Source organism: Chlamydotis macqueenii, chromosome 1 (genome assembly GCF_036417535.1).
Source record: "Chlamydotis macqueenii isolate bChlMac1 chromosome 1, bChlMac1.mat, whole genome shotgun sequence".
Lineage (NCBI taxonomy): Eukaryota > Metazoa > Chordata > Aves > Otidiformes > Otididae > Chlamydotis > Chlamydotis macqueenii.
Window position 1 is genome coordinate 115,665,472 of NC_141556.1, and position 25,143 is coordinate 115,690,614.

At 41.4% G+C, this 25,143-nt stretch overlaps 1 protein-coding gene across 1 annotated transcript; it reads right to left on the reverse strand.

Moving 5' to 3' along the window:
* Window positions 1-6,290: 6,290 nt before the first annotated feature.
* On the reverse strand, window positions 6,291-10,044 carry MIS18A (MIS18 kinetochore protein A). Its single transcript, XM_086739703.1, has 5 exons — window positions 9,754-10,044; window positions 9,573-9,639; window positions 9,074-9,196; window positions 7,767-7,860; window positions 6,291-7,049 (listed from the first exon to the last, which is right to left on the reverse strand). Exons 1-5 carry the CDS (start codon window positions 9,992-9,994, stop codon window positions 6,969-6,971), a joined length of 606 nt encoding a protein of 201 aa, XP_086595829.1. The 5' UTR covers window positions 9,995-10,044; the 3' UTR covers window positions 6,291-6,968.
* Window positions 10,045-25,143: the final 15,099 nt, after the last annotated feature.

A 25,143-nucleotide genomic window follows, 5' to 3' on the forward strand; every position in this document is an offset into this window, starting at 1 on the left:
TGTCCCCAGTGCTTTTGTCCTAGCAGCAAACACAAAGCCTTGTACTATAAAGTTACATAGGTTTGGTCTCCTGGGTGACTTGGCTGAGCTTGGAGTTCTTGTTAATTTAAAAGAAAACATGATTGTGTTTCTGCGCTCATGTTCAAGCTGACAATGATACTCCCCTCCCCTGGCCACATGGTAGGAAGCCATGGGAGGCACATGGAAAGAATTGTCAGGATGGTGTCATGTTGCTTGGCATTGCAGAAATGAGCTTTACTTCTATCGTAGCCCCATAGCACAGTCAATGGTGGGGCCATTGCTGTCAGCAGGCCGCAGCCCTTGTATTCTCATGGCAATAAAAGGTTTAAGGGCTTGAGAAACATGGCTGGGGCTTGTCTGGTCTTGAACTTTTTTAGCTTGGTTGTAGCCGTATGAGCCCACTGCCAGTAGTCAGCTGACTATGGTCTAATTTGTTTCAGCTATAATGGCAGAACTGTCTAGCAGTTTAGTGTTTAATTAGTTTTCAGCTTTAGATTAGTTTTGTGTGACTCCAATTGTTACCCCTGAGCACTATACCATGTATGTTCATGGATTTTGCTAGCCTGTTAACATTACGTTACTGAATTTGTAGACAAATCAGAAAGATGGGTTAGCAGTGAGCTGCTTGGAAATGTGCATGAATAGCATCAAGTTGTCTCAGGAACCCTCCCACTACCAACATCAGTACATCACCTGGTGAAGAACCTGGACACTGAAATACCCACACCACTCCGTCTGAGGAAAAAAGACCCTCCAAACCAGACCACAGGTGAACATCACAACAGAGAAGAGGAGGAGATGGCAGAAAGCCTGTTTAACAGTTTAATTGTATTATTAATGGGAATTAGAAATAATTGGAAAATTTGGACAGTAAGTGCTGATATTTAACTAGATTAACAATAGCTGCTTGCTACTACTTTGACTAAATTGCTAAAGTAATTAATTACACTAACAATACATTGCAATTCTTTGCTCTATATAGAATCCTAGAATAGTTTGGGTTGGAAGGGACCTTTAAAGGTCATCTAGTCCAACCCCTTGCAAGGAGCAGGAACACCATAACAGGAACCAACTGTTCATTCCAAGTGGAACATTATCAGTTCTTGTAATTAGATGGATGTTGAGTAAAAAAGGAAATCTACTAGTACTTAGTTCCTTCCACTGTTTTCTTCCTGTTATTTTTTTCACTGAGAATTTTCATTGACTATTTTTCATTGACTTTCTCTTCTCAATTATGGCATGTTTTCTGCAATCCTTTCCTGCTCTGAAAACTTCTGAGAAGGGTTTTCAAAGGATATGCTGCCTTGTTCCTATAGAGGACTGGACCTGCACCTGCACTACAGCACCTGCTCTGGTGTTCCCACTCCTCCTCCATATAAACACATTTTGTGAGAATAAAAATTATTTTATTCCAGAAACAATCTGCTGCATCAGTTTACTCTCCAGTAGCTGTATCTGTCAGTTTGCCTGTGTACACAAGACCTAAAGGAATCAGATGTTCAGATGCTCTGGAATTAAGCCGATTCAGGTGCTTTGCTCCTTTTGGAATCACACATCTATTTTCTTCATGCTTACTCCCACAGTATCATGCTTTCCTGTCAGGATATTATGTGCCAGTTTCCTTCGCTTTCTGTTCCTTCTGCTCTGGCACATTTTCTCCAGTTCAGACTTCTTCAGCTTTTCCCTATCCTGACAGCTGAAAAGGAAGGGAAAGAGGCATTGATGGAGGCAGTTTTCCAGCTAGTAGGCTCCCAAAGTTTAAGTGGATTAACTACAGGGCACTAGTGGACACCAGGAAGGGATGGAGGGGTTCCTGCCAAATGGTTCATTTCACTTTACACATCTACCTCAGGTCTTTAAATGAGGTGCCCACCTTTAGTCAGGAAAGAAGCCTCTTTCCCTGTCTGTAGAGGACACGGGGACTCTAACCTCCTCATGTAGAAGACTCAGTCAAGGGCTGTTCTGCTTTCTCATGAGCGTACAGAGCACAGCCATAGGAGTATCTCCACCTTCATCTCAGTCACCCTGGCCCCCACCTCCCTTCTCCCTCAAAGTAAGATCTGTCCCACCTTGAGTAGCAGTTGTGTTTTGCACTTGCACTTCTTTCCTTTCCCTGTGTCTTTTCAGTCATCTTGCTTACCTGCTCTCTTTCCAGGAAGCCCCAGCTGTATCCATGGTGCTTTACGCTTAACGGCAATCACCATTTTCAGCCCACTGCTAGTGCTATCTGCTGGACTTCTGCTCTACTGCATCTTGCCATATAATGCACACTTAACTGTTCCCTGTGCTTTTTTCAAGCATTTTTTAGAGCAAAAAATCACATCCAGACAAGAACATTAGTTTTTGCTCCTTTCCTAGTTATTCTCTCTACTGCTTTTATTAACAAAACAAGAGTCCAACAACAGCCAGGAGAGTTTTGAGACCCTCATCTTTTAGACCTCTCCTGAAACCAAGAGCTATAATTATCATATGGATTAGCTAGGAACTACTACACTCAGGAAAGAACATTGCCTGTTTGGGACACATTTCCAGGAAGGTATGTCCAGTCTCTGCTGCAGTGCTAAGTTTGAAAAACTAATAAAAGCAATCTCTAACTTATGAATCTTGGCCTAACCTGAAATTTTGGTGCAATAAAAAAAATAATAATAAAAAAAATAATCAATCAGCAGCTGTCCCTGACATCTTAGGAAGTCACCTTCACAACTTCGAAATCCTAACCTCAGCAGCAGATGACAGTGTCATCTGTAACAAAGATAAAGACACCTGGAAAGGCCACCAGATGCCAAACTCAGCATGGAGCTTTCTAGCCATTCCTGTTGGATGCTCCACTTTCTTGTGCAAAAAGGAGAGGCTGTTCTCACATTGGTTCCCTCAGGTTTCCTAGGCCTTTATGGAAAAGTACATCTGTGCTGCCAAATGCTTTAGAGCTCATTCATCAATACTTCTACGTGGTTAACGCTACTGTCATTCAACAGCTTTCCCCCCAACTTGAGAAGACTAAGGAGCACAGTAGGCTAGATTTTGCTCACACAGAATACGAAGCATAGCATGTATTTATCCCCCCAGCACATGCCACTCTCAGGGCTAACGTCAAAGTTGACATGCTGATATTTTACAAGGTAGTTGCCACCAATGAAAGTTTTGACCAATATCCTTTAAAGTCACACAACCATGTCTGGCAAAGATCAGTCTGGGAAATAAAGCTGTTAGGAACAGTTTTCAAGTACAGATACTAGTATAGACAAAATCTGTAAGAAAGAAGTCATTGCTTTTTCAACCAGAAACACCTTTTTTTTTGTAATAGTAGACAGGAGGTCAGCAGGTGCTGGGTGGGAAGGTTCCTGTCAGGATTACCTGGAACTAGAGACACAAGCTAGGGAGGGGGAGTGTTTAAGTTTAATAGTTAATGTGCCTGAAATACTGGTTATATTCTTTGACACTCTAGCAAACAGTACTCTATAGTCATACGAGTAGGACTAAAATATAGCTTACTTGTCTATTCCCCATCCCCCTTTCAAAAGCATCTTATAAAAGCTCCAGTCTCATCTAAGTTAATACTCAGTTTTCATCTTTCCTAAGCATATACAGATCTCCTAGCATAGCTGTAACAGCTTTTGTGTTTACTACTTTTCTTCAATTGACAATTCCACGATGTATTTATTAATAAGCTACAGAGAACACAGGCAACATTATCCATCCTTAAATATATTCTTTGTGGGGAACATGTTGTCTTCCCCATCTTCATTCCTTTCCTGCTAGTGGATTCTGCACATGTCAAATTTTACTTGTCAAGCTTATCAGTGTTTCAGGGCAGTTTTCAAGTTACAGAAGTGTTTTAAAGTTTGAATCAGGGATATTGAAACCTCAATTTTAATCCTCTGAAGACATATTTTGTTATACTACTTTCTCCCTCTCTCTAAAGGGCATAATTAGAGTGACCTACAAAGTACTGCTGTACTTGAACTAAATCTCTGCCATATTTAACTGCATACAAAATTAAAGAACTCACCAAATGAAGTGGTATTTTTCCTCCTTCCAGTGTATAATACACAAAGTGCCTAGGACAAGTATAAGGAAGTGTACCATAGAGCATATAGATCCTCCCAAAGGAGAATTAAACTTCCTGTTTATCCTGCAAGGGTAGAAACAGAGAAACTAGGTATAGAAGGAACTGTCACCTAGTAATAGGTACTGCTTATTAAGCAAGGAGCAATACCTTTTACATATAACTGTATACTGTACATCCTGTTGGCACACTAAAATTTTGCTACTATATTTGATTAGGGAGCAACTACAGCTTTCCTTAACATTTAAATATTGTTCAAGTGTACCATAATACACATGTATATGTTTAAACAGAAAAAAATCCCTATTATCTTTAGCCCAGTTAGCTACTCAAGATACTAGCTCCTAATTGAACCTAACAGTAAAAAATATTATTTCAGCTTCTTGGAACAAAACATGTACCTAAATACACACATTTCCCCATGCAGATATATATATCTCTACATCTATATGAAATTTATTCTGTATTTAGACTGTTCATTGCACACCTTAGCAAAGCAGCAGCTGGCAATCCTCACGCGTGTGGAAATGCTATTTTAAGAGAGTCTGTTGTGTTAATGTATTCGAGCTCCCACCTACAATATGCTAAGAGACATTGTTCTAAATATACACTGATGTCAAATACAGGTATTCAATAGAGAAAAGAAATAGAAGACCATAACACTAAACCAAGGATAAAAACGTGTACTTAACACACACTTTTAAAATGTATTACTTGTGCATGTTCCACTGCAGGAACACATACTCCAATACAGATTTTTTGTAGTCACTTTTGCCTGCGAGTCCAGGGACATACTGGTAGGATTATGTTTTTTGGGTTCCTCCTTGAGCAGGTATTTTTCCTGCAGTAGCTAGAAAAGAGGGATAGTTATGGAAGTCACATGCTTACCTTAAGATAAGCAACCACTTCTTATTTTGAATACTTGCTTACATATATACACTTTACTTTCATTAAACATAGTAGCAATATATAGGACACAGGAGACAGGTACTAGGAATCTACCTAAACAAGTCTCAGATTGAGCTCAGCTGGTGAATCTATTTGGGGAACTCACTCTGAACCCCAGTTAGCTGCCCTTCAAGTTTAATGGAGAAACATGTTTAAAGCTACAGGTTCTGCTTGAGGCCAGCAAACCCAGTTCTTTCCACCACAGGCAGATCTAAAATGGTTATTTCATAATATAATTCAACAAATACGAGAACCCACTTAGAAACTACCTCCAGGTTGATAAACATTAGGTTGTTCAGTCTCCCACCTCTAAAATGCCAATAACTTGGCTAGAGGAGCATCACAAAAACATGCAAGTTTAGCAGCAAAACAAAAAGGTGCAAAGATACTTTGCTGGAATATAGATGTACAAGATTGTGTTGTCATGTCTAAATCTTTGGTTTAAAAAACTGAACATGTGTTCATCTTTACAAAAAAAAAGTCTACAGAGATCCTTATGGACTTGTGTCCCTGCTCCCATAGTTGTCATTAAAAGAAAAGGAAATCCACATGTTTAAAAAAAAAAAAACATTTATCTATCTGGAAAAAGCATTATGTCTGAAAATGTAATCTATCAAGTCATCAACTAGTAACATTCCCAACAAAAACATACTCTGTGTATAGTAAAGATATCAACTAACCTTCAATTAAAAGGCAGAGTTCATGGTTCTCTTCAGACATCCAGGATAAAGTCTATTATGTGTCTTACCAGCATTCAAAAACTTGTTAGGGAAGAAACTGCCTCAAAAATTGCACTGGAGTAATTTGATTGGAAAGATCAGTGCTTGTAACAATTCCTTTGGCAGGTATGCAAGTAAAGTGTTTTAGTTACCTGAACATGAAAGAATACAAGACCCATCACCACAGGCTAAAACTTGAATTCTACCTCACAACAAAGTAGTAGAGAAAAGGTGGGAGGAGAAGCTTTTATAAGAGAAACAGTGCCTACCAATGGTGAAGAACAGTGGGAAATTCGTTCTAGGTTTTTGGAGAAAACTATAAAACTTGTGATAGTAAAATTACGTAGTATTTGGTAACAAAAAATCCTTTTCAAAATTATTTTTCCTTTAGACTACAACTGCTTGCTTTTGTTTTATTGAAAAAAATTACTTTGAACACTCAGACCATAAAAGAAATCCTGACAATTAGTTAAATATCTAGATCAAAAACAAACAACTGAAATATCTGCATTAAAACAAGAAAATACTGACAAGTGTTCTCAGTTAGCATTTTGAATTCACTGCTCAAATACACACCAAGCTTTACGTAAAGGTGTGATGCTGTCAGCCTTGTTTATTTTCCTCCCCTTGAAGTTGTAAAACATATAACCTTCAATTCTGCATGGAAAACCATTTTATCTAATGCTTTTAAAGCCTTCTTTTATATTACAATTTAGCCTTGATCTTGGAAAAAAAAAAAAACAACAACAAAAAAAAACCCACGACACAGTTATTGTGCCATTCCCATCTCTGAACACAGGTCAAGCAAAGGCTGTGGAGACAAGGAAAGTGATGTATGTTGTTCCTTTAGACATCACAGGGATTTTTTTTTTAGTTGGTTTAAGAAGTATGCCCAGTTCAGTAGATATTGAATACCAGGGAAGTCAGGAGATAAATGCTTTGCTTTCAGAAATAAAAAAATTAAATAAATATTTACATATAAATCAAAAGTCTACAGAAAGTTGATTAAGAATTCTAATTCTTTCCTGGGGTATCCTTTTAACAGAAAAGGGAGTAACACCTCATCTATGGTGAGGACTCATAGTCAGCATTGTTCTACTGCAGCATGAGCCACCAATGCCTTTCAGTTCCCTGCACAGCTTTTGCAATGTTCCCACTGACAAGTTGCAGGTATATCATTCTGCTGCAGTTGAACTTCCTGCATGTAGCTTCTTTCAGACTTTATTGTGAAGGGAAGCCATACTTGATTCAATAGCAGTCAGTCTTGTCTCCAGAGCCTTTAATACAGTATTTGCCTGTAAAGTAAACAGGGAAAGATACACTGTTACAAACAGAAATTGACAATACAAGAGCCAGTGCAGACTTCAGTAAGTACTCCAGTGTGATCTTGTATCACCGATCCTATTTGATTCTATTCCTGTTACTATCCTAGTTTGAAAGTTCACTAAACTAACATTAACTTTCCACACTTTCTCAAATCCATAATTGTCTCCAACCTTGGTAAGCGTCAGATCCACACATTCAGCTTTTGCTAGACAACGAACAGCTTTCAGAGCTGACTTCGTTACACAATTTGCTCCCAACTCTCCCTGTCTGCAATCAGAAGTTTTCAGCAGTGTCAACTTTATTTACCATGTAATATTTCACTACAAAGTTACAGCAAAGTATTACATCAGTTTACATGAAAGAAGAGCCATGACTAAAACAAAGTAAAGTGAAAATCTGGAGCAGTGAAGGAGAACTAATTAGAAATGAAATTTCCAATTACTGACAGACATAAATAGGAATCTAATGTGCTGGATAAACAGAAAAAGCTAATTACCATTAAAATGGAAGGAAAAGTTACTAAAAAACTTGCATAATACAAGATACTAATAGCATGAAGTATTACAGCATATGTTAGAACCCAACGAATTGATGTGGGTGAAATACGCTGTTTTACAGAAACTATTTAAGGATATTAACATTTCCTAGAGGTGTTTTAAATAAAGAATGATAAAGTTAACTCTTACCCTTTGTAGCACCTCTTCCAAGACAGCTCGGCTTTCAAGAGTTAAAGGTTCCTCATCAGTAAGAGCTTGCTTTTCTGAGGACCCTAGAATGTAACTGATACACTGCAGTTTAGATCATGCACTTATCATTCTGAAGGCAAGAAAACAAATGTAGGACTCATCCATTGTTCTCAATGATTATCAGATTATGATTAATACACTAGTAAAGTGGAAGCATGATTCCAGGAACGAAAAACAACATGCATGTTTGCTAATCTTGTAAATGAACTGTATGGTGGAATGAAGAGAGTTTTAAGTACAGAACTACCAAGACACCACCACCTTATGAAAGTTAGAACTCCAAGAAACAGTGAAAAATTATGAAGCTATTCAGTACTGTAGCACTAGCTGGGAGAATCAGCCATCACCACTACCGCCCAAGAAAATGCCATTTTGCAGCCATGTTAGTGTTTCAGATAATTTTACTGTCATGGAAAAAGCAAAGTATCATAGCTGTGGAAGGGAAAAAAAAAAAACCAACAAAAAAAACTGTCCAGAGGAGGAAGGTGAACATCCGCATAAATACAGCGGAATAAACTGGAACTTAACAAAAAGTAGAAACATTAAAACTAGCCCAGAAATAAAGGTAACCTATCACTGTTTACTACAGTAATGCTTGGATAAAAGTACTCCAGTGCTTTTCAGGATATAGTTATTGAAGAATATTTTAAGATCACTTTTAAGTGCTACAAACCAATTCAAACCAATACAATAGCACATCTTCATTTTCTAGACAGTTTTTGACTGTAAGACAGTTAAGTGAAAGATTCAAGCACCTACTCAGTTTTAAGATTTGCTTTTGACTACCTTAGCAAGCAAAAAGCAGACTTGACCAGTACAGGTCAAACCTCACCCTAAGGCCTGCTTAAGCCCCTCTCTGTCCATATTCTCTGCTGACAATGTTTACCTCTAATAGCTTACAGACAGGCCTATTTCGGAGCACAGTTTCTTCTGATGATAAATGAGAAGGAACCCTCCTGTGTTGTGCACCTAGTGTTATTTTCCTGGATGGTATGTGATTCCTTACACAAAAGTCTGCCCTGATATTTTATTTTTTTCTAGGGTTTGCCTAACATTACACAGATGACATTTCTCAGGCTTCAGCATTGTGATGCTAACAGCAGTAACACAGAAAAGCGCTCTGGAACAAAGTGGCAGAAACAGCTACCAGTAGACGTTCCACAAACATTAACAGGAGCATCCCTCAGTATGACATCTGGTGGGTGAAGTTTGGCTAGCAGGCTTGCCCACAAAAATTCTGCCTTTACCTTTCAATTGAGTCAACACTGAAACAGAACAAGTCCCTCTTGTAGTCGAGGTGCTTTGGGGTGCATCTGTAGATGTTGCCGAGCGTCAGTGAGCAGCCAGAGCAGAATAATGTTTCTACCATGCTGTATGGGAGACATGTAACATTTATTCATGAGAAATGAATAAATGCTCTCCCCATCTCTAGCCCAAAAAAAAAAAAAATTGTCTATTATGACTTTTTGAGAGCATTCACTCCTTCTTCACACAGTGTAATTAGGAGCACTGCGTTCACAGTGGCTCCTCAGGCCGGCTGATCTCAGCGAGACCCGGTTTGCATTGGGCACCCGAAATAAGCGTTCCAGGCCCAGCCCCGGGAGAACACGGGCACTCCCAGCCGCCGAATCAGGGCCGCTTCTCAGGTTTGTCCTCAGCGCCTTCCCCGGGGCCTCTCGGCTCCCTCAGGAGGGGAAGGGCCCAGGTGGGGACCCCCTCCCGCCACCCCTCGGGGCCGGGGCTCACCATCCGCACTCGCCGGGCCGCTTGGAGAGCTGCCGCTCCTCGTCCACCGAGACGGTAGCGGCTGCACCTGCGCAGAGGTGGGAGGGAGGGAGGGAGGGTGGTGACCAACGGCCGCCGCGCGAGGCAGGGCCGGGGGAAGGGGGGGGGGGGGGGGCGGGACACGGGACCGGGCGGGACTCACGGCGCAGCAGGACGCATCCCGCTTCTTCGTCGTTGGTCACCCAGCTCAACGTGTCGCCCACCGGCCGCTTGCAGCCGGAGCAGAGGAACACCATGGGCAGCAGGTCCGCGTCCACCGCGTTTGGCCGCCGCTGCTGCTGCTCTGCCTCCGCCGCCCGCCTGCCGCCCGACTCGAGCAGCGAGAGGGAGGAGTCCAGCTCCGCCACAAGGCCCGGCGACGGCGGGTAGAGCTCGCCCGCCATCGCCTTCAAACCGCCCGCGCCGGAAGCGGCAGTGACGCCCGCTCACCCGCCCACTGCCAGAGCCGCACCCGCCACCCGCTGGGGCGGGAAATGCTGCTCGCTCCGCCCCGGGGGTGGGGACGCGCGGAGCGCGGTCACGGCCCCCGCTCGCCCCCGGTGCCGTGTCCCCCAGCCGTTAACGGCGGCGGTGGGCGGGCAGGGCGCGAAGCGTTTCCTCGGTCTGGTCCTTGCCGGAGGCCTGCGCTTCCAGGCCGTTGCCACCCGGGCAGCATCGCGTCAGGGCGGGCTGGAATCCGATAGCGGGGGGGGGCAGGGGGGGCATGGAGAAGATGGCGATCCGTGTTCGGAAAGCTGCCTTTAACCGGCCTGGCAGGTTTTGTGCTGTGTTGGCGGCCCCTGCTACCGGCTCTGTGTCGCGGGAGGCCTGGCTTTCCTCTGTGTCAGGCCAGGGCCGGCACCTGAATGAGCAGCCCAGGCCTCCCGGGTTGCAGCGTAGCCTGGGGGCTTCAGGAGGGCAGTCAGAAGCGGCCCGAGGGTCTGTTTCACATTTAGCGTGAGCCATTTCAGTTCTGTGAACCTCAGGGAAGCACGAAGGCTTATGTTTGCATCGGCACTAGGCTCCCGTGGGCCAAAAGCCTTCCAGTGGTCTGCCTTCGCCTTGCTTGGAAGCCTGGCTTTCCGTCCATTGCCTTCGGGGTGGAGGGAATGAAGAAGTAGCAAAACAAAATACATGGGTATTCTGATATGTCCATTTTTTCTGAAACATTTTGTCACTCCTTACCTATGTTTTTACGTCAAGAGCAATTCAGAAGGGTCTTTCAGGCCAGCTGTTTTCAGTAGCTCCAGAGAGCACTGCGAGTTTCTGAGAGGGAAGGGTCTGTGATCCAGTTGGCGCTTGTCCAGCCCATTCTTAGGTTAGCCGACATCCATCTCAGCTGAGGAATAACATACCTGCCCACCAGGAAGTGAGAATTACATTTTAAGGGCTGCTGTTTTTTATTTGTCAGACATAAATATTCATTGCTGCTAGATGTTTTTTAGTACCAAGGCAGTCCTTGAGCTGCAGGACCCCAGAGTGATTTACATAGGCATCAGTTACGCAATCTCTTTCTGAGGGCGCTGAAGTACAATGCAAAAAGAGTATTTGGTTGGAGTTCTGAGCTGGTTTAAAATGCACTACTGAAATGGCTAACAGAACAAACTCCTCTGAGTATTTTTGGTCGTATGAATATTATTGGGATTATATAGATCCGATTCCAGTAGATGGAAGCAAGTTGAAGGTTAATAAATGTAAGTATTGTAAAGTAGTAGGTTCTAATCTAGTACAGGAAAAAATATTGCATAGCTTGTGTCACTAACTTATTTTTTGTTTTCCTTGCAATAGAGACCGTGCTGGGTTATAAGTATGTGGCTTGTATGGACGGGTGTCTGCCTTCCAAACTGACCGTGTTCTAATAGCAGTTATTACTAATGCTGAAATTCTTTCCTCTGTCTTACAGTATTTGAAACTACAAGACTGCTGATACTAATTCTTATTTAGGACAGATTCTTTTTTAGTCGTTTGCTAAGTGGAAACCTGATGATTTGCAAGTCTGTAGTTTGGGGTGTTGGTTACCTGCATGCTACTCTCATGAAAGATGACTGAATGAGGAGAGTTTTTCATAAGACTATTGTGCTTTTGTCTTGGGACGTAAGGCTTGCGTTACAACAGAGAAACATTCAGAACCATAGTAAAAGCAGAAGTGTATGTTTCCGCTAACCAGGAACAACAAGCTGAAAACATATTCTATTACCTTTCGTCCTTTGATTTAGTGCTGCTGAACTGTAAGATAAAGGAATATCATATATTATTGTCAAAATACTTTTCTGCTGTGGAAGCTGATTCTGCTGGGTTTAGAAGTCTATTTTCAGAGTATATAATATGAAATAGCATTAACCAAATTCACCCTGCAACAGTTAATTCCGTTTCACACTTGTTTTTACGCAATGGGATAGCGATGTCTTTTTATGGCTGCTTAAAAGTGGCAAGTAATTATTTTTTTTTTCTAATGTAACTACATTGGTTAGGTTTTGATAAGATAAAGTGACAAGCTATGTCCTGAGGGATTAACTTAATTGAGTATACGTGGATGGATTGAGAAAGATCGAGGGAGAACAGGAAGGCATGTCTGAGTCACAGGCTACAGGCAGCATTTTCCCTCAATTTTTTCCAAGTCTCTACCTATGGTTGTATCCTCATGTGAGTGACAAAGCTATGGGCTTTACTGGTTGCTATTTAGTTTACTGAAGACAACTAAAGCTGTTCAGCTATAGTTCCAGAGATTAAAATTGCTTTCCCCAAGGTTATTAGAGTGATCTGGTCTGTAAGGAAAATGTGATAGTCTTTCAGAAAGTTTTCATGTCTCTCTAATTAACAGTGCAAGAAACTGTCTTTCTATAATAGCTAAGACTGAACTGGACAATGCTAGGAGCTTTGTGTCCTTCACTTGCCTTATGAGAGCAAGAATAAGAGAAGGGAGCAGAAACTTATTCTGCACTGCCTCTAAAAAAGCTTTCCTGTTCACTCTAATGAGCCTTGGGTTTATTGCCTCCAAACTTCGAGCACCATGCCTTAAAGAAGGTGATGTAAATATCCACATGCTTCCACACAGAAAATCTTGATCCATAATACCTCTGGGATGAGGCAGGTTATGGACAGCTGCTCTGATTTTCTTAATGTTAAAGTTAGGGCAGACAACTACCCCCAGATTCCACCAGGGAAACCCCAAACTGCTGAGTTCAGCTAGCTGTAAGTCCCTGGCACGTGGCTGGCTTAGCAGAAATCAGGACTCTAACCTTTCCCATTTTTTCTCATTAATAACATGTTTCTAACATTTGTGTTGACTGATACATAATAGAGGTGGATTTTGTGTTACAGCAATTCCCTCCATGGCAATTTGTAGGATATTTCTCTTTACCCAGCTGCCTGTTTTCTTGAAACTTGTAGAAATCATGCTTCTGAAAGAAGATGCCCCCCCCCTGTTAAATTTAATTTAAATTTGTTGATACTTTCACAGAGGAAATTACGACACACATGTGTGCGAGTGCTTATGAGTGATCTCATAAGCCTTATTTTTCATTTAAAAAGCAGAGTAAACCAATCTCGTATTGATTTGTTTTGTTTTGTTTTGTTTTCTCCCCCTAAAGAAGCAGAGAAGTCTGCCACCTTTCAGGTCTTTTTTATATTCTAAGGAGATTATTTATGCAATCATACTTTGTGGTTTTCCATCTCATCTGCTCCTACAGTGACTCCAACTTGATGTGGTTACAAAGGAGTGGAGACCTCAAAGGTACAAAATATCTGCAAGTTCCTGCAGCTGGTGACTAGATAATAGAGGAAGAACATTGTGAGTTAAGACCTTTACTGACAAAAAGGCTGCGGGGTGACATCGTGCCCTGTTAGACGCCAGAGGACACGTTTGGGCTCAGCTTTGGGAAACAGGGCTGCAGGAAACCGGGCTTCTGTATTTCAGCTGCTCAGCTCCCAGGCAAAGAACAAAGAGAGAGAGCGCGTGTAGGCTTTGAGATAAACTTTTTTTCCCCTCAGCAGGTTAATGTTAAGGCAATTTGAGTTCCCTGGGGTGGCTGTTTATGTAAGATATTTCTCAGCAGCTTGTCAAAATGGAGTTCTGCTCCATGATTTGTGCCTTTTAAAAAGTCCACATTGGCCGTACCAATTTCTAAACTGAAAGTGTTGGGTTTGGTTTTCTGATAGCCAGAGAAGTGAAAGTTTTTCTTTTTTTTTTTCTTTTTGCTTCCTATAAAAATAGACATATTTCCATGTCAGCAATCTAGGAGGAGTGGAGACTGTGTCATCTTGGTACTTTTATTCTTCCTTCTCCAAATACTCATCTTGGTACTTTTATTCTTCCTTCCCCAAATACCAGTGGAAGGATAGTGAGTAACAAGTTATAAAGAAAACACCAAGGGAAATAATTTGACAATTGGTCAGTTTTTTCCTTGTTTTGAATAAAAGCACTAGTCATGCAATGGATATACTTTACAAGTTTTCCTGTCTTTGCATAGTATTTGCATTCTTATACCTCCAAAAGCCACTGTTGGGATTATTGTCTTCATGTGCTTGGAAGTATGTAGACAAAATACTTTCAGCAAGTTCTTGCCCTTTGTGCTGAAGATGAAACAAGATAATTTTCCTTCAGATAGCCACAAACATTCCAAGTTTGTCAAAATGCAGGATACCTCCATGATTACACTAACCACTGTATTGATGTTCCGGAAGGCAATGGGACCTGAGCATTTGTTTAGGTGCATTGCTGAATCAGCCCAAATGAATCATACGGTCGTCATAGCCCCTGCGATGGGATTGTAGCTCCCTAATTCAATTTTTCCTCTTTTTTTTTTTTAATTTGGTGTAAAACAGAGACCTGAACCTCTGCCCATTCTTTCCTCTGTTATGTGGCCTGTCCCTGAAGCATTGTGAGACCGTGTTTGTCTCATGAAAATGAATCTAAATCCAGCTATAATGGTCTTGCTTTCTATTAATAGTGTTGTGCAGCTCTCTCAGTTTTGTATAAAAATAATAAAAAGCTTAATTGGCCCACGAACTAATAGGCTATTTAAAAACATATGCACGCACACACAAAAGGTGATTGTAAAATTTAGCAATAGAAAAGTTTTTTATAGGTTGTTAAAATATGTTATCCCAGTCTAAACAAAAATTCTAATTACAGGACTTTAAAAATAGTCAGGAAGTTTCTCTTTATCTCTCAATAGTTCACACTCCCCCTGAGACCTGGAGTAAATTTGATTAGCTTCAGTGAATTCCATGAATCATAGTAAAGCTGCTTTTAAAAGATGAAACCAGAATAGTTCTGATAGAGAATTCTGTAAATCCAAACTCTTCATTTCTGTCCCAATGTCTTTGAACACTTAAAAACTTTGAGCTTTTCAAAATATCCCTGGACCATAAGCTTGCCTATCTATCTATCTATTTATTTATGTGACAGAAGTCCCCTAAATCTCCCTTGAGAATTTGGAGTTGGCCAGTAGCAACCCATCGCTTTTTCCCGTAATAACTCTGGGAAGAGCAGGTCATAATATTGGCCCTCACATGCTAATTTACCGTCCTCTGAATTAAATCTCAGTAAAACTTTTTTTTAACAGAGGAAAAATAAAATAAGCTGATCCTCCACATTCGTACTTCTCAGTAGCTCAGCTAAAACTTAGCTTTCTGATAACACTCCGGCTGGGTCAGCTCTAGTTTTAGGTTTAAAAGGAGCTGGAATAATTCCCCCTAATCTCTTTGTGGCTCTGATGACAACACGTTCTGAACTTTTTCACAAAGAAACACCTAATCAAACATATTGGACCTGTTTCAAAGAACACAATGTTTTCTGTCCTTTCAGATGGAAGATTTATTTTGTCTTGGTCAATATTTGTTTCTGGAGTCAATGACCCTTCTTTTTCACCTCAGTCTAAGTGAGTAGCCAGTTATGAATTCAGGGCATTTCTCGACTTGTGCCCTGCAGAGTACCCAACCTTTTCAAGGCTTTAACTGGAATGTTCACCACCACCACACTGATCTCAGAGAGGAGCATTTTTGAAACAATGACCAAATGTGCTACCGGGGCAGGAGCAGATTTATCCCGTCTAACAGTGAGCCTGTAACTGAGGCAGTCACTTCAGCAGCACTGTAGCCTTCATTCATGAAAGAGCAACTCCCTTTTATCCCTAAACCAGCTCATACTCCCATTAGCACTGGTCACCCAGATCAGGGATCAGTTCATCTTTTTTTTTCTTTTATTAATTAAAAAAAAAAAATCATCTGAATCGGGGATGACAGCAGTGGCAGGGTCTTATGCTTGTTTAAACCAATTGTGAACCCATACTTCAGTGCTAGGAATCCACTTGCTTGTTCCTTAAAGAAACCACTTAGTCTTGATAAAGTAGGCTGCATTTTGAACTATTTTGTGTTGATTACAGAAGTTATTGTAGCTGAACAGGGAAAGGTTCACATTCTCTTCCACTGGACTGATGTGCTGTGAGGGTCACAGGCACTTTTGAACAAACTTTCCTTGGTATTCCTCTTGGTAGAAAATGTTTTCAGGGCTTGAATTCCCTCTCTAAAAGCATCATCTTAAAAGATTGTGGATTGTTGTACTTTTTCACCTAAGAGCAGGGTTTGGCTGTACACTGAGTGGTAATGGCTCGGTCTAGAGTACCACACTGCTTACTGCGCTGTGATTTTGTGAAAGAAACCGTATCCCCTGCAAACAGCTGAAACTGTGAAAACCATCAGTGCTCAGTATTATCTTTTAAATACATGCATAGTGTTACTCACCTTCACACTTACTAGATTTTTTTCCCCAGCCTCTTCTATAGCCCTGGCCATGGACTGCTACAATAAACTGCTTAAGAGTTTTAACAAATTGGCACTCAGATTGCTCTCTCTCAAGGGTTTAATTAAATTTAATTAATTAAATGTCACAACTTGCTTAGCGATCATAAATTATATTGCTGTGTTTTGTATTTGCTATGGTACCAGTGACAGAATTACTGTGTTGTGTCCACAGATTCTATTGTCATAGCCTTTTGGGTTGGGCTTGCTGCGTTTGTGACGTTTCTTTTCCTTATTTTACTGTATATGTCCCGCTCTGGATCAACTCCAGTAAAGTAAGTACAACCAGAGATAAAGTAAGTATAGATCAGTATGATAAGATAATCTGCCTGAAACATTCATTCACTGCTTCCAGAGATCCAGCAATTACAACTTTTGTAATTGCACACACAGATGACACTTTATCTGTTATTATTCAGTTTGAATGTCTCTCAACCCACGGCTCCTCGCTGCTTGTATTAATCACCGGGATAGAAATAAATCCTTAGCTGGTGACAGGAAGGGGGGGAACAGTACACCACCAGGATACACAGAGCAATCTGGACTGCTTGGTATACTGGCAAACAACTTGCATTTTACTTATGCCAGCTATCCAGGTTGCACACTATGAAAGTAAGAGTGTCTGTTTTACGCACAGAATGGGAAAGTGCCTCCTGTACGCCACACCTGAGAAGGAAGTAGGAATCATAGTGATAAAGCAGGTGGACACAACTTCCCAAAGCAATTCTGTAAGCCTTGATCAAATTAAGAGAATATTTGCTAGTGAGGTCAGGAAGATATGTGCACCATTGCTTAGATCGTCCCGAGAATGTTGTACTTATGTTAGAATGCACTCTTTAAAAGGAGTTTTAAAGAAACTGGGAAGAAAAAACTGATCTGAGTTTCAGAAACACATCCTAAAGTGAGAGAAATCAACTCAAATGAATTAGTTTCTCAAGGAGCAGTGGCTCAAAGATGCTCCTTGTGAACTGTCTGCATCTTTTAGAGCATAGTGTCCAATTCAAAAGCCCCGTGACAGCTATCAGATGGTAAAGTACTGAAGTGCAATGGCTGGAAGCTGATGCTACACAAACACACGTATTTTATATGAGGGTAATGATTCACTGGAACAATTTAGAGTAGAATATTAAATGGGTTGTTGATTACTTCTTTTTTTGCTTGATGACTGAACAGCTGAAAAACATGTGCTCATCCAGAAATTACTGTGAGGAGTCTATGGTCTATCATTCTCTGGCCTGTTATGCAGAAGGTTAGGCAAGCTTCTTTCTTGCCTAAAATATGTGAATGACTCAGTCCCTAAACACTTTTAAGTTTTTGTAGGTTAAAGTAACTCTGAAATTATTGATTTATATTTGGCTGAAGATCTGGGCAATTTTTTCTTGTTTTTTTTTATCTTCCTTGTTTTGCAAGTCCTGGCAGGAGAATGACAATACCTTCCTTCCCAAAGATCACGCGTACCTGAACTTCTGTCCTTCAGCAAAATAAGCCCTAGGTAAAACTACAAATACACTTGGTCAGAGAGAGTATTAATCAGTTGGAAGTATGGTTGTGAAATGACTTGAAACACCTGCCAACCATGGATGTGTAGCATTCACAGTACCAGTTGGCTTAGGAGTGAGACATCATGGCCAAAGAGGGTTTTCTGTTGGGGCAGAATCTCCTGGAATTAGCCTCAGGCCATTTCATTAGTGATTAAAGTTTACAGATGTGATTCTGTCACTCTCACCCAAGTACCTTAATTTAAATTTCAGTTGAGTGCTATTCAGCATTCGGGAGACAGAGTTGGTCTGAGCTACTGAGGTGAAGCAAAATAGCATCTTCAGGCTTGGAGTGTGTGCAGCTCTGCAGAAGGAGAGATCCCAGAGCCTCAGTCTTGTCATCCAGGCTGTTTATACAGCTAGGCTTGACAAAATGGGGAGATACCCTCCAGTGGCAGATAGATGGAACAGCTCACCTATTCTAGTAGGGTGTTTCCACCTGAAACCCCTATGCCTGAAAAGAGAGGCTGCATAAATACTTCACTGTGACAGGCATGTCCCCGATCCCCTAAAAGCTCATAGACCCTGTCCTGTGAAGGTAGCTGTAGTAGATGTGCCAGACAAAGATGCAGCACCCGCTGATGTGCAGCACCCACGTCTTGAATGGGAATGTAGTTCTAACGCTGCCTGTGATTTTGAACTTTGTCTAAGGACAGGTCACTGTTTGCAGCTTTCTCCATTTGGTTTACTTTGTTTTTCTGGCAAACATGTTTTATGCAAACAAGGATGCATTTGCCCACTGCTCCTCCTAATCTGATCAGGACGCGGAAAATTCAGCTCAGCAGATTAGGCAGAGGTTCAAGATTAGGTCATCTAAGTAGGGGAGGGGGGACAAGTATAATATAGCAGTGAAAAGGAGCGCTAATATTCTAATTTATTGGCACTCTGTGGCCCCTGGCATGCTCACAAAAGGTAACAACAACAATAAAAAAGGCAACTTGCCCAAATAAACCACAAAGCAGGAAGCAAGCTAACAATATAACAAACATATGGAAATGGACATGAAATTATAGGGTAACAGGCGTGTTCCCATTAATTTACTGTTCCTAAAAAATTGGCAGGAGAAGTCTATATACATTAAAATCTCAGAGTGTTTCAAAGGCTTAAACAAAAGTATTAATTTTTAAAAGTTGTTGACTTTTGCATCATGTTACTGAGTGAAATACTTGGCTTAAAAATATCCATATTTATCTCTAATATGTTCAGTTTTGCCCATCAAAAGAGTTGTTGTGAACACGGCAAGTGTTGTTTGTTGGAGGAATGTTTTGTGGAGAGCCCAGGAATCATTAATGCAAAGCAGTATTGGATGAGATTGGCTTTGGTTTTGAAGTCATCCTGTCTTACCATTTTTCTAGACCTGAAACATACTGTAAGAAAACAATTTTAACACTGAAAAGACTCTTCAATACCCTCCTCAAAAAGAAAAAAAAAAAAAGAAAACAACTTGCCCTTTTTGATTGAGTTACATTTGTTCTTTAACCCCCACTACAAGTAGACTTCTCCCAATTCCAACAATAAAACCAAGTGGGGTGCCTGAAAGAAGTTCTTCCTCTTAACTTCCACCATCCTCCCCTGTTGGCTTCTTTGTTACATAATTCATTGCTTACTGTTGGCATGAGGATCATCTAATTTCTGTACTGAAATCTCCTGTCTCTTTTCCCATGATAATTCTGATACATTCCCTCAACAAATGTACAGATACGTCACTGGTCAAGGCTGGAGAACGTTTACCTTCACTGTGCTCATCCATCTCTGTCAAGCCCAGGGGCATATAGGGCAGCGTGTACTCTTCCAGCTTGCTCAACCGCCTGGTGAAACAAGCGTGCGTGTTCAAGTCCGGCAGTTCACAAGAGTGTGCCTTCTTGCTTCAGTTAACTGTCGAGCAAACCGCCACCGCTGCATGTCAGCTGTCTTTATTGCTGGATCTCTGTGGGGTCCCTGAAGGTTACGTTTTGGCCTTGTATAACGTGCAGTGACAAGATCTCTTCCACTGCTGTCTACACCAAGGTCTTACTGTTTTGGCAAGGACATGCCACCTAGCACAATATCTGGTCTGCTGATTTTCACCTGCTTATCCGCACAGAAAAGAAGTCGATGTCAAGTGTCTTCTGAAAGCCATCTGCAACAACTAGATCTACTTATGCCACAGCATAACCCTTAGACACTGAGAGGTCCTGGACCCAAATCCATGATCTGATTGCACCACACTCTTCTCTGCAATACACGGTAACTTGGTGCCAAGTCAGATGAGTGAGATCGGGAGAGGGGGGAGGGCTGGTGCTTGCAAGAGAGCTGCAGCAAGGAATCCCATGTCCCAGTCCCTTTTGTCACCATTATGCTATCCCTACAGAAACAAATAAAGAAAAAAGGTTTGGGGCATGGGACCAATTATTTCAAACCCATTAGCACGCCACGGTAGTTGATTACCACAGTGCTGTAATCAAGAGCCAGTATTAACATTTGCTTCAACTATGTTTCTTACCATCCAAAATGATACAGAAAAATAAGGGTTAGTGGCTGGAGACAGTTCCCAGCCAAGGCAGTTGAAGGGGAGCAGGGAAAGTTCCTTCCTGGGCCTCTCCAGAGGACACACCGTTTTCTCCTGCTTTTCACTGGAGACTCTGCATTCCTGACAGGTGTGACTGAGACTACTGTGGACATCCAAAATCTTCTGGCTATCACTTTCCTACCAGACAGTGTAATGTAGGGAAAAAAAAAAAGCAACTGGTATCCAGAGAGTTGGAAGACCTGCATGTCTCAGCGCTTGTCCACATTTCTTGCTGTGGTAGTAGCTTCAAAGAGGCTCAGACAAGGGCCTCTGGGCTCCTTGGCCACATGAGCTTTGCTGGCTTCAGACATATTTCTTGCAATAACAAACCTGATTCAGTGTTTAGATGTTTTTTCCCCTGACTACCACCAGCTTTTACCCAACATTTCTGGGGCATATGGTAACATCGTTTGAGGACACCACCTGCCAAACAGAGACGTGGGAGTTGGCTTGAAAACACTTGTTCTGCAGCCAGCTTTCTTCTCAGTTTGCAGGTGAGAGTTTCCTTCGTGGACAGACAGATAACCACTGATTTGGTGAACAGACTGTACAATGTCCATGTGCTCTTTCAGTTTTTTGCTCCATCCAGATCAATTGCAACAGCTGCTTTATTCCTGGAACTAGGGAACGAATTTGGATATTTGACAGCTCAGCGGTTTCGGTCTCTAGGACAGAAAAAAAAATCTATAGCAATATCCTAGATCTCACATGAGCGCAGGTAGTTTTCAGAGGTTTTTGGTTTTGTGGTTTTTTTAGCTTACCTTCAAGATTGTAATATTGATTAGTGAGCAACATAACCATCATATATTCCAATAACAAGAAAGTACCTATTCCTGTATGTGAAGGCAGTGAATCTGACACTCAAGGCACCATATTCCTCCAGCTGACAGTAAAACATGTCATAGCTCTACTTTCTTCAGCCCTCTCTCTCCGATCACAGTAGACGATTTCCTGGAATCAAGGTAACTTGTCTCTCTATAAACTCACTGAAGATAGACTCAACTGCGATCTTTACATGCTGTCTCTTACTAGTGGCAATCACGAATTCTCACACCCAGGTAACTTGAACTCCCTAGCCAAGATTGGCTAAGAGCTCAGAAAGAAGCCAATCTCTCAGTGGTACTTAAATCTCTTGGTTGGGACTCTCACAAGACCAGCATTTGAGGTCTACGTGACTTGCCTGCATAGATTACAGCATCGTTCCTTGTGTCAGAAGAAGCTACGTCTTTCCAGCTGGCTTCCCATGTACAGTGTTCTTGAAGATCTATCCCAATTTCTCCTCAGTACAGTTTCTGAATTTGAGCTCAAACAACAGATCTTGCTATTCTCAAGCCTCTGGTTTCTAGGGATAAAGCTGTCTTTCACACCTCCATTGTTAGAACTTTCTCTTTTTATGTTGACAGAACCAGCTCCCTTTGACGTGAGCAGCTGGACTGCACTGCTCCGGTTCTGGGAAGCAGGCTGTCAGCGTTAGCGTTAAGGTGCTCTCCATTGCTTTCTGAAGTTCTTCCTAGTTCTTGCCCTTTCTCCTACAAACTGAAATGATGGGGCTTTTTGTTTTCAAACTGTTAAATGGTTTTAAATGACACAAAAAGGCTTCCTATCTCACAGTGGCCAGACAGACATTTACAAGTGACAATCAAAAGAGTGAAGTAACTTGTGAGCCATGCATTCAAATAGTGTCCTATAAACAACCATATGACCAAATCCAACATTTTCTCCTCAGAGGGTGCAGAATGCCCAGACCAGGCAGTCCTGAGGTTATGTCAGCTCACTCTCAAGGGACATCCAGCCAAAGCACAACTCATGGACTGGAGGAGGTTCAAGAGTGCTGCCCACTGAGGGCAGGGATGCAGGCTCCCAAAGTCTCTGCCCAGGTGCTGTGCCTCTGCAGAGAAGAACAAGTTCTTGTATTTATTAAGGCAGTCTGCATTTCTCATTTCTCTGCCTAGTTAAATCCCAATGCCTTGGCATTACATCTTGGCTTAACTGATAAACTTCTTCAATAAAATTAAGGCTAAGCGTGTATTTGCATTTAACAAATATAACACATATAATGCCTTGTTCATTAATGAAGAATGCCAAAAACTGGTCACTGTGGATAGACAGTGTGATAAGTATATGACATTTTGGAATCACAGGCTTTCACTCCAGGTTTTCAAAGATCATGTCTGTCCGCAGAAATGCATAAATAAAAAAATTAGCTCTACTTTTTTTTTTTTAGTATCTCAAGCTTTTCTGTGTGCCACGATTCACTGTCTTTTGGGAGAATATTTTATGAAAAATCGGCAGTTCTCAATGAAAAATATTATTGCCAGGGTTGAGGCTTTAAATTTATTATATTAGGATTGTTTGAATAGATCCATCTTAACTAGCTGTCCAGCATGTGCTGTGTGACTGCTCCTCCATGTATCACTGTATCTTTATCTGCATCTTTCATTCCCAGTGACTTTACATTTACTTCCAGATCACCGATGAAAATGCTGAACAGGATCAGGTGCCTATGGAGCCCTGCTAGAAACAGCAACAGCCAGAGATCATTCTCCAGTTACTCTTTGTGAAGCCTAATTCGCCTAACACCTCTTTAATGGGGCTTGAATATAGTTCTTTTTAAAGAAAGCAGTATGGAATACTAAGTCAAAGCCTTACTGCAGTTTAAATAGCTACAGGGATGCGGTTACCTTTGTGCTCCGAGTTGTGTTCCCTCAAAAAATGGCATCAGAGATTTTTCACCACACCTGTCTTTCTATAAAACCACACTGTCTGGAATGGGTTTTTCTGTCCTTTGAAATGCTTTTTCAGTTGTATCTTATCTTAGCTTTAATTCCGTGATTTTGCCTGGGGCTGAGGTCAGTTGCACTACCTTATAGTGACCTGGCTTGACCAGTTCACTCTCGTTGAGTACTGGGACACTAGGGCTCTTCCAGCCTCCTCAAACTTCCCCGCTGTTCCAGGGATGGTTAACGATTAATGAGAGCCGGCCACAGTTCTCCTCAGACAGTCTCCAGGTCTCTGGGATGCAAGTTCTCCAGCTGATTTTAAAATATGGATAGCTAGCTGATTATATTTAGCTACTTAATGGACTAGAAAGAAAACATCCTGTTTTGGTAAGAGTATTTTTGTCTTGCTACTGCCAAACAGAGAGAAGAGAGATCTCTTGAACAGGCATGCATCATAGCAAAGAAAACCCCAAATCTGCCTACCTGTGGTGCTGAGACTTTTGGGTTTTGTTTTGGTTTTTTGAATTACCATTAAGCAAATCCCTGTTGTGTTAGTCTTCTCAGGCACAGGTATTTTAAACTTTCATTAGCAATTAATCAGTATAAATTTGAAGTTAGAAAGTTTATATTTCCCTTCCTCCAAAGTATTAAAAATAATTATTTTCCTTTTCACCCCATTTATTTTATCTTGGTTTTTAGATTTTGGTTGTTAAGTTTGTCTAGCCACTGAAACACTGTCTTTTAGTGAAAGATGTCATCTTTCTCATCTGTGAAGCCATGGCTCCAGGATGTTAATAAGACTTTTGAAAAGTTTTCCATTTTTATTCTCACTTTTGAGTTTTCTTCCCAATGTGATTGTCCTCCCCACTTTTGTTGCCCTAAGGGTATCGTAGTAGCTGGGGTCTCGTGTTCAGCCATATTGAGCGACTCATAGCAAAGTTTCTAGTTTCCTGTTTAAAAATCCAGCTAAAGAACCCTGTTTAAGGGCTGGACTGAAGGTCACATGTTGAAGAGGAAGGGGAGAGTCACCAGATATTGCCCACAGCTCGCACTTTTGCTGTTGGTCATACTCCATTTTCAGGTAAGGACATGATTCTCATGGTGGATAAAGCGAGCTCAACTCCAAAGGCATCTCTCATGCTGGATTCAATGTCTTTTGTGTTAGAAAAAAACATATTCTATATTTTTTAAAGCTTTGATAGTGTACTTCAGTATGAAACTGCTGCAATTTGTCTTCCAAATGCTGTCCCTGATAACCATACTTTTTTTTTTTTTCCTCTCCACACATTACAGACAAGTGATTGTAGGCAACCAGACAAAAGAAAGCAGTTCCAGTGAGGAACAGCCTCACTGCCATGATCTCAGTAGCCCATACTCAGATGTGGTTGCTTCTCAAACACCTACCTCCCTTTCAAATGAAACTGGCGTTCATGAAAGGATCTGAGCCTGCATTAAAACTGGGACAGGTTAAAAAAGCCCCAGCAGTACAGTTCTCCTGACTGCAGAGAAAAGTTCAGTGGTGTGACTGCCTGTTAAACACTGATACCGCAAACCTGAATGAGTTCAGAAGAAGAAAACGAAAAAATATCCTTCAGCAAAGGACAAACCTGAAAAATCCTGGATGCATAAGAGGAAGTCCTAATGGCCATATTTGAGCAACATTGCTGGAGTTGCCTGATCAGCATTTTAGAGCAACATTTTAGATCCTGACAATGACTGTAAAATTGCTCTCTTTTTAAAGTAAGGATTCAGACTCAAACTCTTCTCCCAGTTCCATGGTGCTAAGGGTGTGCTGCTGATGGAGTGGTTCTCATTAAGACCAATTTGGCTGAGAGCAGATTTACTCCTCCAGCAGAAAGTCTGCACCAGTTACGCCCCGAGTTCAGTAAAGGTGAGCCTTGCTCACCTGAATGCGCACTGAGTCCTGTTATCCTCAGGGGTGTCTC

What these genes read in the sequence shown, in the direction of transcription:
- MIS18A (XM_086739703.1), bottom strand. Translation starts at nt 9,994, where the DNA reads ATGGCGGGCGAGCTCTACCCGCCGTCGCCGGGCCTTGTGGCGGAGCTG. An exon ending in GGGATGCGTCCTGCTGCGCC is followed by an intron (nt 9,640 to 9,753) that starts GTGAGTCCCGCC and finishes ACCTCTGCGCAG; the next exon opens with GTGCAGCCGCTACCGTCTCG. An exon ending in CGGCCCGGCGAGTGCGGATG is followed by an intron (nt 9,197 to 9,572) that starts GTGAGCCCCGGC and finishes TCTCCCATACAG; the next exon opens with CATGGTAGAAACATTATTCT.